Source organism: Sabethes cyaneus, chromosome 3 (assembly GCF_943734655.1).
Source record: "Sabethes cyaneus chromosome 3, idSabCyanKW18_F2, whole genome shotgun sequence".
Taxonomy (NCBI): Eukaryota; Metazoa; Arthropoda; class Insecta; order Diptera; family Culicidae; genus Sabethes; species Sabethes cyaneus.
Genome location: NC_071355.1, coordinates 27,510,738 through 27,529,165, shown reverse-complemented (window position 1 = coordinate 27,529,165; position 18,428 = coordinate 27,510,738). Strand labels below are relative to the sequence as shown.

Here is an 18,428-nt window from a genome sequence, read left to right as displayed (position 1 = left end):
ACGAGTTGGCGACAAACAATGGTCGTTCGGCATTGGACTGAAAGTTTGCTTCATTTAAAAGGGGTGCAGAATCCAGCCTAGCTTCAACAGGGCATATACTGTGCAAATTATTACCTGATAGAGCAGGAAATCCATCAGGCTCATCGTATTGATAGATCCGTGGATTATCTAACGTGGTACAGGGGACCTTGTATACATTAAAATCATCAACGTCACAGTCAATGACAGGCATGTCGCAATCGATATTAATCAGGTGCTCATTACGCAAAGTATTTTCCACTAATTCATCACAGATCTCGACTCGTTCAAGAGGGCTAGAAAACAAACACCTTTTCTGACTTTTTGGAAAGCTATTAAAACACATATACTTAACTGGAAGGGGGGCCAGCTGGCCCCCCGATCCCTCCGGCGGTAGACTAACTTCGGCTAAGGAATAACCGGCGTTACTGTTGTTACTCCACGGCCGTTTTTTGACCCATAATCCTCGAATTCTCTAAAGAAAATTCCGGCGGGCCATGTACTTGGTGATAGAGCGGCAGTTTTGAGCTTTGGATCGACACCCACTTTGAAGGAGATAAATCGCAGCGAGTTCATGTCGACATCTTTTTTCACCAATTTAACAACTTCAGGTGGGTCGTCGCACTGTAAGCATTCCTTTACCATGTCATGGGCGTTCTGAACCGGTACGTCGGGGTGAATTCTGGATAAGTAAATCCAGAATTTTTTTTCCGTTAAAGGAACAGTGGCAACTGTCGTCGACAAATTGGCATTCGTTCCAACAATGATGTCCCGGTTGGAAATAAACTGGTCTTCTCTACGGCGCTTAGGTGCCGGACGGTGGATAGACGGCCAGTTGTTTTGAGCAGCACGCGGCGTTATATCAGATTTCGAGGCTACCGGATAAGCGGATTTCATTCCGTCCTTACGAATCACTTCCTTCAATTCATTGATGGCGGCAGTTTGTTGTGTAACTAATTCGGCAATAGTGTTACCAAGTGCAGCAATTGTAGGGCGAAAAGTAGCCCATTTCAATAGCTTTAGACAACCGTCGCAAAACCAGAGAACATTATCGGTGTGGGATTTTACTTTAGTAAACAACTGGCTGCTTAGGCCAGCGCACTTAAAGTGAGCCACCGTTTCGCAAAAGCCCTGGCATTTAATATAGTCGGATTCTTTTGTCGGCTTGGCGCACTTATCACAAACATGCTCCATTGTTGTTGGTGAGGTAGACAATGTAAGCGATGTGTAGCACAAAAATCACTCTGTTTCACCGATTAATGTACTTTTCTGAACTGAATTTCACTTTGACACAGCACAGCAGAAGTTTATTAAGCGGATCACGAAGAATTAGTGCCGAAAAATTAACAAAATAACGAATAAAACATAGAAAAAATATTCTGATCAGAAATCACGTAAACAAACAGCAAACAGTGTTGTGTTTTTAGTTTATAGTATGTAGCAGCGTAAATTTTTCCGTAAGTGAGCTTTAACATCTCTTTTGAATTTCCATTGAATTCGTTCATTTTTTATTGAGACAGGCAACGTATTGTATCGCGATATTGCGAAGTAAGAGAAGGACTTTTTCATCAGCTCCGTGTTCGGCCTTCTAAGGATTAGATTAGCTCGACCTCTTGTACCGTAACTGTGACTTGAGATATCGATCCGCATGTTGTGGGGCGTATTTGTATTGTATAACATACTATGTATTTGTACTAAGCATTGTAACTCCCGTAACGCTGATACTGGCAGTACAGATCCATCAGATTCGCTGTATAAATGGATTGTCGGGTATAAACGAGTTTTTTGGTAGATAGCCTTTAAACAACGGTTTTGTAGACGTTGAAGCGACATCATCTGTGATTTGCTTGCAGCTCCCCATATTGAAATAAGGTACTGCAGCTGGGACTGAACGAATGCATGATACAGTGTTAGTAGCTGTGTACTTAAATTTTTCTTCCTGAAGAACTTCGGTACTATTTACCATTAGATTGAGGCTAGCACCAGATGTAGATCGCGATGATCGGAACATCATAAGTCTTGTTTTGTTTAGGTTGAGAGACAGGAGGTTTTCAGTGAAGTATTGTTGTAGCAATGTCATATCTTCCAACATTTGACCTTTTATTTCGTCAGCGTTAGAACCAGGATACGAAACAGAAGTATCGTCAGCGAACAAACGTGGTTTCCCGTGTAGATTCAGGTTGGCAATGTCGTTCATGTAGAGTTGTAAGTTGATTGAAATATCTTTTATTTGGAACCAAAATCATTAAAATCGGTTCAAAAGTGACCACCCTAATTCAGAAAGCGGCATCCTAAGCGCCCAATAAAAAAACATGGGTTTAAAATTTTTCAACTAGGAACAAACACACCAAATTTGAACGAAATCGGAGCACTTTCATAGTTTCTCGTTTTCCTAGCAATACTTTCTCAGATTTCAGTACATGGTGTAGGGTAAAACAAGGCAAAACGTTCCCTTACACGACATTTTTATAAAAAGCTTGATTATCGTTCGATCTTTTGACTTTTCCAACCTACCCAACAGGCATGCCTTCGTGAAAATCTCTGGTAAAAGAATCGAGTTGGCATTTTACCTGTAGCACAAAAACATTGAGTAAAATGGAGCAAAACGGACTTCTAGATTATGTTGTATTAAAAAAAATTGTTCATATACCTTTTTCCTAACATTCTTTTTCCTTACCATAAAATCTCAAATAAGAGAGGGTTTATACATGATTCTTTCAAAACTATTCAAAACTAGGGGTGAATGGGGCAAAATAGGCTACTTCCTGTCATTTACGCGCGCTGAGACCATCACCAATCGATTTATCGTGATTTTGTACATAAGAAAAGTTGCTTTTTACCCCTTAAAAACAGCGACAACAAAAAGTTCCGTTTTACCTTTGTTATACTATAACAAAGGTTTAAAAATTGGTCGAAAAACACGAAATTGATCCGAGGCCCGGAGGGCCAAGTCACATATACTAATCGATAGGGTTCGACGATTTGAGCAATGTCTGTGTGTGTGTGTGTGTGTGTGTGTGTGTATGTATGTAATGATTTTTTCTATCGCCTGTTTCTCAGAGATGGCTGAACCGAATCGTTCGCTATTACTTTTGTTTGAAAGGTATTATTATCTAGTAGATCACTATTGAGTTGCTTCGTGACACGACGTTTTGTTTAAAAGTTATAAACAAAAATGTGAAAAATACGTGATACGGGTTTCTCTAGAACTACATGACCGATTTCAACGATCTTAGTATCAAATGAAAGCCCTTATTAAAGCTAAATTATTCAGAATTTTTTAATTGAAAACAAACAAGTAGTTTAAAAGTTATGCTTAAAAAACCTGTTTTGACAAGGTAATAATTATCGCCTGTTTCTTAGAGATGGCCAAACCGATTTATGCGCTATTAGTCTCATTTGAAAGATAATATATGCTAATAGATCACTATTGAATGGTTTTTTGATTGGACGTTTAATTTGAAAGTTATGAGCAACCGTATACACCACACCAAAATTAACAATAATTTATAATGATTTTAACCAAGATAATTTACCTAATTTCAATTATTTTAATATCAAACGAGAGGTTTTGACACTACGAATATATATGCAAAATTTCATAAGAATTGGTTGTACCGGTTAAAAGATATTAACCCTCGAACACTCGCGCCAACTTTTATAACACAGTTACTCGCGCGCACAATAGCCCAAAACCAAAGAAAACGTGCGCACTAGAGATTTGACTGAGAAAACTTGGTTTTAGGTTTATCGAACCTTTAGAATAGTTTCTTGAAATTAAAAGCTCTATCGTCTGGTGGAATCTAAATTTTGACTAATCCCCCTAAAAGTGAAATAAAAAAAAATATTTTTCTTCAGTGTCAATATAACACATTGATGTGCTCTGCAAAGTTATAGAGCATATTATTACAAGAAATTTTGCTAGAGACAGTAACCTTCCATCTCTACAGCTAAGATAGAAAAATCTTATTTATTGTATATGAATTTGTAAACTCAGTTTTTATATTTTTGCTCTTTTTGTAATTGTTGTATGACTTTTTCTTGTATTACAAAATTGTACAAATGATAAAAATACACAACTTTGCTGAATTAGTATACCTCTATGTTTGCTTGTTTAGGAACTGTAGAACTTTGATTATAAAAAATACCTTAATTTTGACTACGAATTACTCAACTACCAGCAGACGGATACATTTTAAACATTTTACATTGGATAGTTTTGCTGCATACAGACACCATTTTTCCATATGAAGAAACGAGAGAAAATTCCACTTGCGGTACACCTCGCATGCTGATTGTTTCGTTTCTGTGATGGCGGTTTATGCTGATCTATTTTTCAAACAATTTAAATTATTAATGCATTGAATAATTATGACATTTTGCTCAGAATAAGTTTATTGAAGAATATTCGTTAGTTAAACAACGATTTGTAACTTTATAACAATATGGCGTTGAAAAACCTACACGTGTTGTACAAAATACAACAGCGTGAGTAACCGAAGGTTAATAAAAATTGATTAAAATTATTCAAGAAAACTCTATTGATGTGAATCAATTAGAATGGCATTACAGGAAATTATGCATAGTTCAAAAACCTATAAACAAGACCCTTACTAGGCAATGTATATGTTAAAGAATAAGATTTCCTCTTACAACTTAGTTTTATTTGCACTTACTCAAATTAATAACAACTTACTTATCCTTACTCAGCAATTACATGAAAAAAGGATCTATCAAAATTTAAAAGTGTTCCTATTTTGTTCAAAATTTGTAAACTTATTCAATTTTCAAAAATTTTATGTAAACCAACGCATTACGCAACGTTAACCAATAGATGAATTATGTTCCGAAAACGTGTCGATTTCAATCTCAAATACCAAGTAAGACCGTATAACAAAGGTTCCTTTCACCACTAGGTGGATTAAATCGGGTTTTTTCGGTCGGTTCTGCCTACTGTGCGTCGGTGTAAAAACCTATTGAACCATCCGAATTTCGGGACCACCTTGTTCCCAAGTGTTGCGTTTGGTATCTATTATTCTATATGGAATTTCGGAGTTAGTTCTTTTATCCATACGATCTTCGTTCTTTATTATTAGTTCATGAATACGGATGTTTTCCAGTATTTTTGTATGGCCCGTAATAGCCCAAGTAACAATTCCAAGTTTTATTACGTTCGTATAGTGTTTTTTATGACCAATGTCATACCCAAGTAACAATTCTAAAGTCACTTGGTTTTACTTATATTTTAAATAGGTTTTATTGTGATATTAGTCATTACCACTGGTTTTTGTGGTATTGCGCCCAATGCATGCCTCCCAGTTGGCTCCGAGGTATGACGCTGGTCTAATAAGTCAGTCATCGTATGTTCGAATCTCAACTGGGAGAGGCTGTTAGAGTCAATAGGATCGTATCAACTGGCCCTGCAATTGTCCTGCACTCTTACAGCTGGCTGCGAAGTCTGTCGTATAATAACAGAAGGTCAAGTTTCGATAACGGAATGTAGCACCTAGGTCTGTTGCCTAGGCTTTGCTTTGCTTTGCGCAATACCAAGAGGATACGAGTCCAAAGACGCTTATAGCTAGCTAGAAAACCATAGTAAAACTGTTAATAAAGCAAATTTATTGTGGTTGCTTATATTACCACGTTAAAACTTGTTGACTGCACCACGTATCCTATAAACTTACCATAAGTGTGGCGTAGCAATACAAAATGGCGCACCAATCAAAATTGATTTTATCGCGGTTGCTTGTTAAACCGACAGAAATCTGTTAGTTTTATAGAGCTACTAAAACGGTAACACCCTGACCAAACAGTTTTTTTGCTGCTCTTATGAAGAATACTAAAGTTCAACGCCAAATTTTTTTTTTTTTTGCGCGAAGCCATATTGCCATATTCTAGTATTTTGTTTTAGCACGCAAACAAAAATTCATCAAAGCAAAGTGTTTTGCAGAAAGAAAGTTAGGCCATTGCAAATATTTTTAAGTTTTTGTCACTACCCCTCTTTGAAATTGACTTGAAAAATCGAGGGGCTAAAAAATAATTTGTGAGATATAAATTGAATTTTTCTTATAAAATCAATTGTATGTGGGCTTTACAGCCTAAAGAACTCGAAAAATGAGTTAACGCTTCTAGCACGATACAAAAATGGAAATTCGAACAATGGAATTTCTGAAAATCGGGAAAAATTTTGCATTCAAAACAATAAACGCGAATATAAAAAGCAAGAATAGATTTGGTTTTTACATTTAAACTTTAAATAAAAATGCTTAAAACGCATATTTTTTTTGCTCGATTAAAAAAATCTCTGTTTTTTTCGTTCCCAACACTGGAAGGACAAAAACTTTAAGAACTAACCTCGTGATTTTAGTAATGACCTTGAAATGCTGTCAAGTGAAACGATGATTCCAGAATTGATGAAGGGACAGTAAGGGAAAGTAATGAAGAAGGATTTTTTGAATGGAGAGGTGAGGGGGGGGGGGGGGTTATTTGTAGCTACGCTCAACAAGTTGTCGTTTTGACTCCTACCTTTTGTCCAATGCTGGAAGTTGCGTGGGTCGAACCAAGTTATAATCTGGGATTATGAGCGGACTCGAATGTGGCTCGCTGGTACTTGTACCTTTGAACCATAGAGGCGCTGGACAAAAGGAGACTGCACAACCCCCTTATTAATGTAGCGACATGAGTTGGGCTATTTTTAGACACAAATTGTGCCTCTTCCTCCACCTACTGTAGAAACCACCGACCGAGAAGTTTAATCTAACTTTGTGTTAGACAGGCCCTTGCAACGTGTTAGCTGCGATTCTCAGAGCAGGCTGTTGGGGGAAGGCCCCGTTCCTGTGAAATAGACCAAACCTCGTCATTTTTGTAATGACCTTGAAATGCGGTCGGGTATATATTAATACTTTTTGAAATGATGGTTCTACAATTGATGAAGGGACGGTAAAGGAAAGTATTAATAAGGGGAGTTGGGCAGTCTCCTTTTGTCCCGAGCCTGTATGGTTCAAAGATACAAGTACCAGCGAGCCACATGCCCTGGCGGGTGTTGTGGGTTCGAGTCGAGTCCGGTTATAATCCCAGTTTATAGCTTGGTTCGACCCACGCACCTTCCAGCATTGGACAAAAAGTAGGAGTCACAACCAGGGCTGGTAACGGTCAGTTCTGTCACTGACGCTAAACGAAAACCAAAAACAAAAAGTCACCCTGCAAAATAGTCAGTCCCAAGCATTTTTTGTCAGTGACAAAAAATCACTGACTATAATCTGTTAGAATAAAATCAGGACGCATCCAGGATAGGTGACGGTCAGTTTAGTAAGCGACGTTTGACTATAACCAAAAATAAATAGTCGCGCAGCAAAAATAGTCGTTTCCATGCGTCTTTGTCAGTGACAAAATAAAGCCCGATTATTTATTTGGAAGAAGTAAAAAGGTTCCTAATTTGATGTTTTGGAACCGGGGATACTATTAGATGAACGGATGGATGGATTGTTTAATGCCATTTTACCATTTGTTCGAAATTGGAAGTTTGACGCCATTTTGATATGCAAGGTGGCGGTTTACAATTTAAGTTATTTTGGTAATTTTGCATGAAATCCTATACAGTAATGACATTTTTGGAATGGGAAAATTGTCAGAGCTAAAAAATCAACATTAGACGCCATTTTGAAATCCAAGATGGCGGACTATTGATTAGCATTTTGCATGAAAACCCTTGCAATATGTACTTTTTTGGAATGCGGTTGACGGCTAGGAGTCGAAAATCAATGTTTGACGCCATTTTGAAATCCAAGATGGCGGACTATTGATTAGCATTTTGCATGAAAACTCTTGCAATATATACTTTTTTGGAATGTGGTTGACGGCTAGGAGTCGAAAATCGATGTTTGACGCCATTTTGAAATCCAAGATGGCGGACTATTGATTAGCATTTTGCATGAAAACCCTAGCAATATGTACTTTTTTGGAATGCGGTTGACGGCTAGGAGTCGAAAATCGATGTTTGACGCCATTTTGAAATCCAAGATGGCGGACTATTGATTAGCATTTTGCATGAAAACCCTAGCAATATATACTTTTTTGGAATGCCGTTGACGACTAGAAGTCGAAAATCGATGTTTGACGCCATTTTGAAATCCCAGATGGCGGACTATTGATTAGCATTTTGCATGAAAACCCTTGCAATGTGTACTTTTTTGGAATGCGGTTGACGGCTAGGAGTCGAAAATCGATGTTTGACGCCATTTTGAAATCCAAGATGGCGGACTATTGATTAGCATTTTGCATGAAAACCCTAGCAATATATACTTTTTTGGAATGCCGTTGACGACTAGAAGTCGAAAATCGATGTTTGACGCCATTTTGAAATCCCAGATGGCGGACTATTGATTAGCATTTTGCATGAAAACCCTTGCAATGTGTACTTTTTTGGAATGCGGTTGACGGCTAGGAGTCGAAAATCGATGTTTGACGTCATTTTGAAATCCAAGATGGCGGACTATTGATTAGCATTTTGCATGAAAACCCTTGCAATATGTACTTTTTTGGAATGCGGTTGACGGCTAGGAGTCGAAAATCGATGTTTGACGCCATTTTGAAATCCAAGATGGCGGACTATTGATTAGCATTTTGCATGAAAACCCTAGCAATATATACTTTTTTGGAATGCCGTTGACGACTAGAAGTCGAAAATCGATGTTTGACGCCATTTTGAAATCCCAGATGGCGGACTATTGATTAGCATTTTGCATGAAAACCCTTGCAATGTGTACTTTTTTGGAATGCGGTTGACGGCTAGGAGTCGAAAATCGATGTTTGACGTCATTTTGAAATCCAAGATGGCGGACTATTGATTAGCATTTTGCATGAAAACCCTTGCAATATGTACTTTTTTGGAATGCGGTTGACGGCTAGGAGTCGAAAATCAATGTTTGACGCCATTTTGAAATCAAAGATGGCGGACTATTTATTGGCGTTTTGCATGAAAACCCTAGCAATATATACTTTTTTAGAATGCGGTTGACGACTAGAAGTCGAAAATCGATGTTTGACGCCATTTTGAAATCCAAGATGGCGGACTATTGATTAGCATTTTGCATGAAAACCCTAGCAATATATACTTTTTTGGAATGCCGTTGACGACTAGAAGTCGAAAATCGATGTTTGACGCCATTTTGAAATCCAAGATGGCGGACTACAGTAATGACCCGATTTTGTCACCCCCATGATGAATTTAGGGGTGACAAAAACGGGACAGTGACAAAATCGGGTATTTTTTCAATTTTTATTTTTTTGCAGATAACTTAGAACGAACTACATATATTTCATTCTGATCACTTTTAGGACATTTCGCACTTACATCTACCTCTCTGTGGACATTTGTCACCTGTTCACAGCAGCCCCACAGGTATGAAAACACGCGTTTTTTAATTTCGCCGAAATGGTTGATTATACTGGTTAACTATGTTCATAGAAATTTCATAGCGTAAAAAGCTCTTTCTTATGGTGTGAAAGATTCTTTGATTAACCCCCCTAAAAGTAAGATAGAAAATTTATTTTTCAAGCAGTAAGAGATAGAGCAAAACAATGTTCTACATCATTTTTGAGAAGATTATTATAAAGAACTTTGCCAAAGAAAGTGACCTTCTAGCTATTATAGTTGTGGAGATAAGAAACAACTCTTGTGAAAACTCCACGATAATCAACACAGTTCTTTTCACAGTGTTTTAACACATTTGACATGTTTCAAAATGATTTTCAAACCAAGTTTTTGATAAATCAAAAGCGTGACAAAATCGGGTAAAAAACGTGACAAAATCGGGGGTGACAAAATCGGGTCAAAAACGTGACAAAATCGGGGGTGACAAAATCGGGGAGTGATAAAATCGGGGAGTGACAAAATCGGGTTACCACTGTATTGATTAGCATTTTGCATGAAAACCCTTGCAATATGTACTTTTTTGGAATGCGGTTGACGGCTAGGAGTCGAAAATCAATGTTTGACGCCATTTTGAAATCCAAGATGGCGGACTATTGATTAGCATTTTGCATGAAAACTCTTGCAATATATACTTTTTTGGAATGTGGTTGACGGCTAGGAGTCGAAAATCGATGTTTGACGCCATTTTGAAATCCAAGATGGCGGACTATTGATTAGCATTTTGCATGAAAACCCTAGCAATATATACTTTTTTGGAATGCCGTTGACGACTAGAAGTCGAAAATCGATGTTTGACGCCATTTTGAAATCCAAGATGGCGGACTATTGATTAGCATTTTGCATGAAAAGCTTGGCAATATTTACTTTTTTAGAATCCGCGTCACGGATAGAAGTCGAAAATCGATGTTTGACGCCATTTTGAAATTTAAGATGGCGGACTATTATTTAGCATTTTGCATGAAACCCTTGCAATGTATACTTTGTTGAAAAACGAGTGACGGTTAGAAGTGAAAAACTATGTTTGACTCGACTTGAATGCTCGATTGGAATTTTCGATTGGACTGCTCGATGACTACTCGACTGGACTGTGTGACTCGACTTGACTACTCGAGTTGACTGCTCGAGTCGAGTGTTCGACTGGACTGCTCGACTTCATTACTGGACTTTACTGCTTATCTGGACTGCTCGAGCTCAGCAGTTTAAATTCTGCTTACCTCGAACAATATCAAGTTTTTGTCTTGAAAATATGTATCTATACATATACAGTCGGATTTAGAATTTAGCAACAAATGCGTGTCACCCATGTTGCCAAAATCGAATATAGGGCAACAACGTCATCAAAAATATTGTTCGAAATGTACCATACCCACACATTTTTTGACTTAGGACTACGTCTTTCAGAAAGGTAGCTGTGATAAGGGTCGTTCCAAAAAATCTATTTCTTAAAGTCGTCAGGTTTCGAACGTTTATAACTTGGTGATTTCCTAATTAAATCGTATGGTCAAGCCGAGTAGTTAAATAGAGCAGTTTAGTCTAGCAGTCGTGTCGAGTAGTTGAATCGAACAGTCCAGTCGAGTCGAATAATCGAGTCGAGCAGCCCAGTCGAGCAGTCGAGTCGAGTCAAACATCGATTTTCCACTTCTAGCTATCACTCGGATTCTGAAAAAGTATATACAGTGGGATTTCGAATTTGGCATGATTCGATTTTGGCAACAAAAGTATCCGTTGTTGGCAATATAAAATATTTTACTTCCAAAACTACCCAGGTAACCAATAAGCATTAAAATAAGCAGTAGATCAGTCATTTATTAGCATCCCTGGCGTTTTATACTGCAGGTTGTTGTTTTTCAGCTTTTTGACTGCATAACTGTTGTAAATTGGCATGCATAATTCTATTTAAATTCTTCTTGTTGGTAACTAGCTGCAAAACAGCATTGTCAGCACTATAAGAGGCTAGCAGTAAAGTAGCCGCATATTTTGCCAAAATAGCATTTAAGTAGCATTTAAAGCAACTTAAATGCTTATCGGCTTGCTTTCAAATTGGATTGGAAATGCTTATTGGTTACCTGGGTATGCTTAAATATCAGTAAATTTCCGCATACATACTTTAAATGACGAAAAAGTTTTCGTATAAAGTTCGAAAACAGACACTGAGGAAGCCTGAAAGTCGTAGGCGAAATACGTATCTGTCGTGAATAAAATATACATAGTAGAATTAAATTGGATATGTTTTCTTCTTTTTTAATTTTAGAAAAAGTTTTGCCCAAAGTGTGTTCATGAACAAAAGTTTGCGGTTATAGAATGTTTCAAACAATGATATTTTTATTGCCGTAAGATTACGTCTTACCGCAGGTCGCCAAAAACTTACTTGCTCCGCATGGATAAAAAGTTGCAATCGTTGATTAATAACATATAGTCAATTTCTAACTTTTTTCTTTTTCATTTTCATTTTTCAAAATGCTAAACAATAGTTCGTCATCTTTCGACACATCGATTTTCGATTCCTAGCCGTCAACCGCATTCCAAAAAAGTACATATTGCAAGGGTTTTCATGCAAAATGCTAATCAATAGTCCGCCATCTTGGATTTCAAAATGACGTCAAACATCGATTTTCGACTCCTAGCCGTCAACCGCATTCCAAAAAAGTATATATTGCAAGAGTTTTCATGCAAAATGCTAATCAATAGTCCGCCATCTTGGATTTCAAAATGGCGTCAAACATCGATTTTCGACTCTTAGCCGTCAACGGCATTCCAAAAAAGTATATATTGCTAGGGTTTTCATGCAAAATGCTAATCAATAGTCCGCCATCTTAAATTTCAAAATGGCGTCAAACATCGATTTTCGACTTCTACCCGTGACGCGGATTCTAAAAAAGTAAATATTGCCAAGCTTTTCATGCAAAATGCTAATCAATAGTCCGCCATCTTGGATTTCAAAATGGCGTCAAACATCGATTTTCGACTTCTAGTCGTCAACCGCATTCCAAAAAAGTATATATTGCAAGGGTTTTCATGCAAAATGCTAATCAATAGTCCACCATCTTGGATTTCAAAATGGCGTCAAACATCGATTTTCGACTCTTAGCCGTCAACCGCATTCCAAAAAAGTATATATTGTAAGGGTTATCACCCCATTCTAAAAATATACATATTTACTAAATTTAATCGCAGGCAAAAAATTGTCCGACTATAAATAATTTTTTTTTAGTCATTAACCATATTACGCGCGACGTTGACTAAATTATGCAGGTTTTGATCATTGACGGCCGACTAACCGACTTATCAAGAGAAAGTACGGTCAAAATATTTTTCGTCACTGCTTTGATAGAAGGTGACTATTTTTCTCCAGAAATAGTCAGTCGGTTTTTTGTCGTTGATGGAGACGGCAGTACTTTGGTTTTCGTCGCTGACTATGGTGTTTTGACGGTGATGCTAGACAGCCCTGGTCACAACGACAACTTGTTAAGCGCAGCTACCCCCTCCCCCTCCCTACAGTGGCCCAACACCGGAAGGACAAACACTTCATGACATATTTGTAATGGCCTCCTCCCCCCCCCCCTTGAAAATTGGCTTGAAAAATCGGGGGGCTAAAAAAAATAATTTGTAGGATACGAAGTTAATTTTTTTATAAAATCAATTGTCGGTGGACTCTATAGCTTGAAAAACTCGAAAAATGAGTGTACGAGTTGAGTTAACGCTTCTAGCACGAAATAGAAGTGGGAATTCAAACAGTGGAATTTCCGGAAATCGGCCAAAACAATTTTCTTTCGTTTTTGCCTTTTTACCTTTGTTATACTATAACAAAGGTTTAAAAATTGGTCGAAAAACATGAAATTGATCCGAGGCCCGGAGGTCCAAGTCACATATACCAATCGATAGGGTTCGACGATTTGAGCAATGTCTGTGTGTGTGTGTGTGTGTATGTATGTAATGATTTTTTCTATCGCCTGTTTCTCAGAGATGGCTGAACCGAATGGTTCACTATTACTTTTGTTTGAAAGGTGTTATTGTCTAGTAGATCACTATTGAGTTGTTTCGTGATACGACGTTTCGTTTAAAAGTTATAAGCAAAAATGTGAAAAATACGTGACACGGGTTTCTCCGGAACTACATGACCGATTTCAACGATCTTAGTATCAAATGAAAGCCCTTATTAAAGCTAAATTGTTCAGGAATTTTTAATTGAAATCAAACAAGTAGTTTAAAAGTTATGCTTAAAAAACCTGTTTTGACAAGGTAATAATTATCGCCTGTTTCTTAAAGATGGTCAAACCGATTTATGCGCTATTTATCTCATTTGAAAGATAATATATCCTAATAGATCACTATTGAATGGTTTTTTGATTGGACGTTTAATTTGAAAGTTATGAGCAACCGTATACACCACACCAAAATTAACAATAATTTATAATGATTTTAACCAAGATAATTTACCAAATCTGAATTATTTTAATATCAAACGAGAGGTTTTGACACTACGAATATATATGTAAAATTGCATAAGAAGTGGTTTTACCGGTTAAAAGATACTAACCCTCGAACACTCGCGCCAACTTTTGAAACACGATTACTCGCGCGCACAATAGCCCAAACCAAAGAAAACGTGTGCACTAGAGTTTTGACTGAGAAAACTTGGTTTTAGGTTTATCGAACTTTTGGAAGAGTTTCTTGAAATTGAAAGCTCTATCGTCTGGTGGAATTTAAATTTTGACTAATCCCCCTAAAAGTGAAATAAAAAAAATATTTTTCTTCAGTGTCAATATAACACATTGATGTGTTCTGCAAAGTTATAGAGCATATTATTACAAGAAATTTTGCTAAAGACAGTAACCTTCTATCTCTGCAGCGAAGATAGAAATATTTTATTTATTGTATATGTATTTGTAAAATCAGTTTTTCTATTTTTGCTCTTTTTGTAATTGTTGTATGACTTTTTCATGTACTACAAAATTGTACAAATAGTAAAAATACACAACTTTGCTGAAAATACTATACCTCTATGTTTGCTTGTTTAGGATCTGTGGAACTTTGATTATAAAAAATACCCTAATTTTGACTCCGCATTACTCGACTACCAGCAGACGGATACATTTTAAACATTTTACATTTGCTGATAGTTTTGCTGCATAAATTTTCCCAACAATTTAAATTATTAATGCATTGAATAATTATGATATTTTGCTCACAATAAGTTTGTTGAAGAATATACGTTTGTTAAACAACTATTTGTAACTTTATAACAATATGGCGTTGAAAAACCTACACGTGTTGTATAAAATATAACAGCGTGAGTTAATAAAAATTGATGAAAATTATTCAAGAAAACTCTATTGATGTGAGTCAAATAGAATGGCATTACAGGAAACTCTGCGTAGCTCAAAAACCTATAAACTAGACCTTTACTAGACAATGTATATGCTAAAGGATAAGATTTCCACTTACAACTTACTTTTATTTGCACTTACTCAGATTAGTAACAACTTACTTATCCTTACTCGGCAATTTCATCTATCAAAATTTAAAAGTGTTCCTATTTTGTTCAAATTTTGTAAATTTACTCAATTTTCAAAAATTTTATGTAAATCAACGCACTACGCAACGATAACCAATAGATGAATTATGTTCCGAAGGCGTGTCGATTTCTATCTCAAATACCAAGTAAGACCGTATAACAAAGGTTCCTTTCACCACTAGGTGGATTAAATCGGGTTTTCGTAGATATTTGCATGGAAAATAATAACGTTTAGGTATATTAAATGCAAGAATAGATTTGGTTTTCACGGTTAAACTTTTAGTAAAAATGTCTGAAATCCATGTATTATTTTGCTCGATCAAAAAATTCACTTTTTTTTTCACCCTTCCCCCTTCAGTGGCCCATAACCGGAGGGACAAAAACTTTTTGAAATATCTGTAATGGCCTTATTACCATTTGAAATCTTTTATTCAAATGTTACACTTCTATTTCCGTTTTTACAGAGTGCTATACTATATAGTAATCAAAGACGTAGTCCTACGTCAGAAAAAAAGAGAAAAAAGGACTTTTCTCCCCTTCTGTTGGGTATAGAGAATTTTTCAATGAAATATTCATTAAATTCCGTGTTGGCTCTGAAAAGAGCCGTTTTGAATGTTTCTCGTGGCCGTAAAAAGAACGGGTTTAGTTGTTACTAGTGTTGTACTTTTTGTCTATTCCGAAAAATGTTGGTGGTAGAAACTGTGAAGTAGAGAAAATAATTGGTAGGGTAAGCGTACCAGTAGTGTAGTATTAGTAATGAAATTTCAAATTTTTGGTCAAAATACAGTGATATCAGAACAAATATACATGCACTCGCGCAAGATATGATTGAAACATTCTTAATCTTACTAAAAATGACGGTTGGAATCATCAAAAATTAAAATTTTGTGAAAGAGAAAGATTTTTTCTACGATCATTGATTTGCCTATAGTGGTGGTATGGTTGCTACCGAGGTCCCTAGATTGGAGGCATCGCGAGCCCATAATGGAGGCAACACATTAAACATTCAATTACTGCAATAAAAATTTATACAAACTGGCTCTGCTTGTTTGCATGAGCTTGCGTACTCACTTCATATGCTCGACAGAATTAAATTTCTTGAATTAATGAATAAATAATATAACAGAAAAAGATAAAATTCAAACCTTATTTTAGCAGCTATGCAATATTAAATTTTATTCAGAAAATCTTAACAAAACCAGTGGAATATTTCTATAGATTTCAATTTACAACTAAGAGAAGAGACGATTATTTCAACTAAACCTGTATAACCCAGGTGCAGATTATATAAACGTTATCTAGAAGCATAATTGCGTTTTATCTCATGAAGGGCGTATTTTATCCAAGTACCACCACTATTGGTACTACCTCCGCTAAGGGTACGCTTACCCTATTGTTAAATCTAATATTTCGATTGTTACATATTCGTGCGATTGTTCAGCCGTAATTTATTATTTGTAAAACAGACCAGTTGATTGCGGAACGGACGGGAATCAGTGTTTGCTTGTGATTCGCTGTTGTTCTTTTTCTTCCGTTAAAACTTTTCTCAGTTTGCTTGCTACGACTGTTGGGTCTTCATTCTCGGTCGGTATTAGGTCTTCTTTTTAATCTGCTTGCTGCTGCCGCCGCTAAAGATACCCCGGGTAACATGCGTCATGCCAACGGGTTGAGTAGAAAAGAAGCCGCTTCTCACCGTGCCACGGTAAGTCGCAAAGAAAAGAAAATACTCTGCAGAGCTTTACCTTATTACCTTGAGAAACAATTACTCGTTTATTTTTATCTACTTTAACTATTTGGCTTTAACAATTTCAAAGTTTTCAATAGAAATTAATTTGTGGAACAACTCAATAGTGTTGTATCGATATCATTTTCGTAAAATTATTCCCCAAACTAGCGTTTGCCAAACCAACCTCATCCGTTGACCTTTATGTCTACAACCGATTCAGCTGACGCGACCGGGTCTCTTCATTATTTAACACTCAGTAGGAAATTACACGCCTTATCCAGTTCTGCGGTTGGAGCCCAATCTAGTGTTCCAGCCAAAAATGAGTTTTTTCTCTCTTTCTCTCGCATCCTCTCTCCGTGTGCAAACGGCTAGCAGATTTGGGCCATCAGCTAGAAATTAATTTAAATTCCATGAATATATTACCTTCCGCCGCCCCACCGACTGACGACGCTCGCTCGCTGGCGTCGTCATCACTATTGTTGTGTCGTCCGTGCTCACAGGCGGCGGCGATGTGGTGTCACCTGGCTAAGGGGGTGTAGTCACGATACAGCGATGATGCGGTCCTTGCCCGGTTGGCGGTATGCGGTATTCACCATTTACGCCTGGCGAATGAATGCCGTCCAGGTAAGCAAGCTAGCAAGCAAGCACGCTCCGACTCCGAGTACAGTACAACAGCATCAGCAACAGCCATAGTGGGGTGCTGACGGGCGGCGGTGAGCGCTAGTTGTACGTGAGCCGCATGCATTAACTACATGGTCGTGTCTTTGGCCAACGTATTTAGCGTTTTTCCATTCGGCATGCAGCGCCCAGGATGGATCGCTTTCGTGCTTCATGTTGCACATATAGTCTAACCAGCACGGATTTATGGATGCTCTGTATGGGTGGGATGAGGAGGTGGTCGCACCACGATGCGAGATGTGAAACTGTGAGCCAGGATAGTGGTGATGACTGTGACTGAAATTTTAATGGTTTATTTTACGATAGTTTGAAGATACACAAGCAGTATCAGTAAATCAGTTATTTTCCTGAAAAGTAGGTTACGGTTGATGGAAAATTTTCTACTGCTAGATATTGTCAGTTTCGGTGCTTTCACTAGGTTTTTACCCATTGTTCAGCGGTATTAGGTCGAGAGAAGAATTAATTTTGTGTTTAGTTATTTACATCGTACTGCCAATTTATGCAGTATCCTTTCGACCTACTGGAACCAGAAGCGATGCTGTATTTATTCTCGTTATGGTTCAGAACTAAATGGATAATAAAATTGCTGATTTTCCAGTTCAATCGAACTACCGGTGCGTGGAAACTTCTCCGGTTGGTTCGAAATTTTCGACAGTCCTGCTTTGTTCTTCTGCAATATGGTCACGAACTCTTTGACAGCCATTATTTGAACAAATTTGCCTGTAGCGCGGTATAAAACTTTCGAGTATTTGCTAGGCTTCATCAGCAGCATGGCTAGAATAATTTCATTGCCAAAATTAATAAACTGCAAACATTCGTGAGAGTTGAAAACTATTCTCTATCAGGCTGTCAGACTCTAATTACCGAACTGTCATCGTATGCTCGTTTTGTGGTGATTCAATTGAAATCGTGAAACTGTTTGATAAATCTATTATGCTTGCCCCGAAAGGTATTGCTTGTTATTACTTTTAAAATTTAGTTGCAACTTGCAAATGAAAGTACAATCGGTTGTTCGATAATTAGGAGCGATTTGTAATTGCTCCTATCTATTGATAGCA

At 37.2% G+C, this 18,428-nt stretch overlaps 1 protein-coding gene across 1 annotated transcript; it reads right to left on the bottom strand.

Moving 5' to 3' along the window:
- Positions 1-426: 426 nt before the first annotated feature.
- LOC128739410 (uncharacterized) lies at positions 427-1,212 on the bottom strand. The gene has a single exon (XM_053834893.1). The coding sequence runs from the start codon at positions 1,210-1,212 to the stop codon at positions 427-429; it is 786 nt and encodes a 261-aa protein (XP_053690868.1).
- Positions 1,213-18,428: the final 17,216 nt, after the last annotated feature.

Coding starts and splice junctions, on each gene's coding strand:
- LOC128739410 (XM_053834893.1), bottom strand. CDS start 1,212: ATGGAGCATGTTTGTGATAAGTGCGCCAAGCCGACAAAAGAATCCGAC.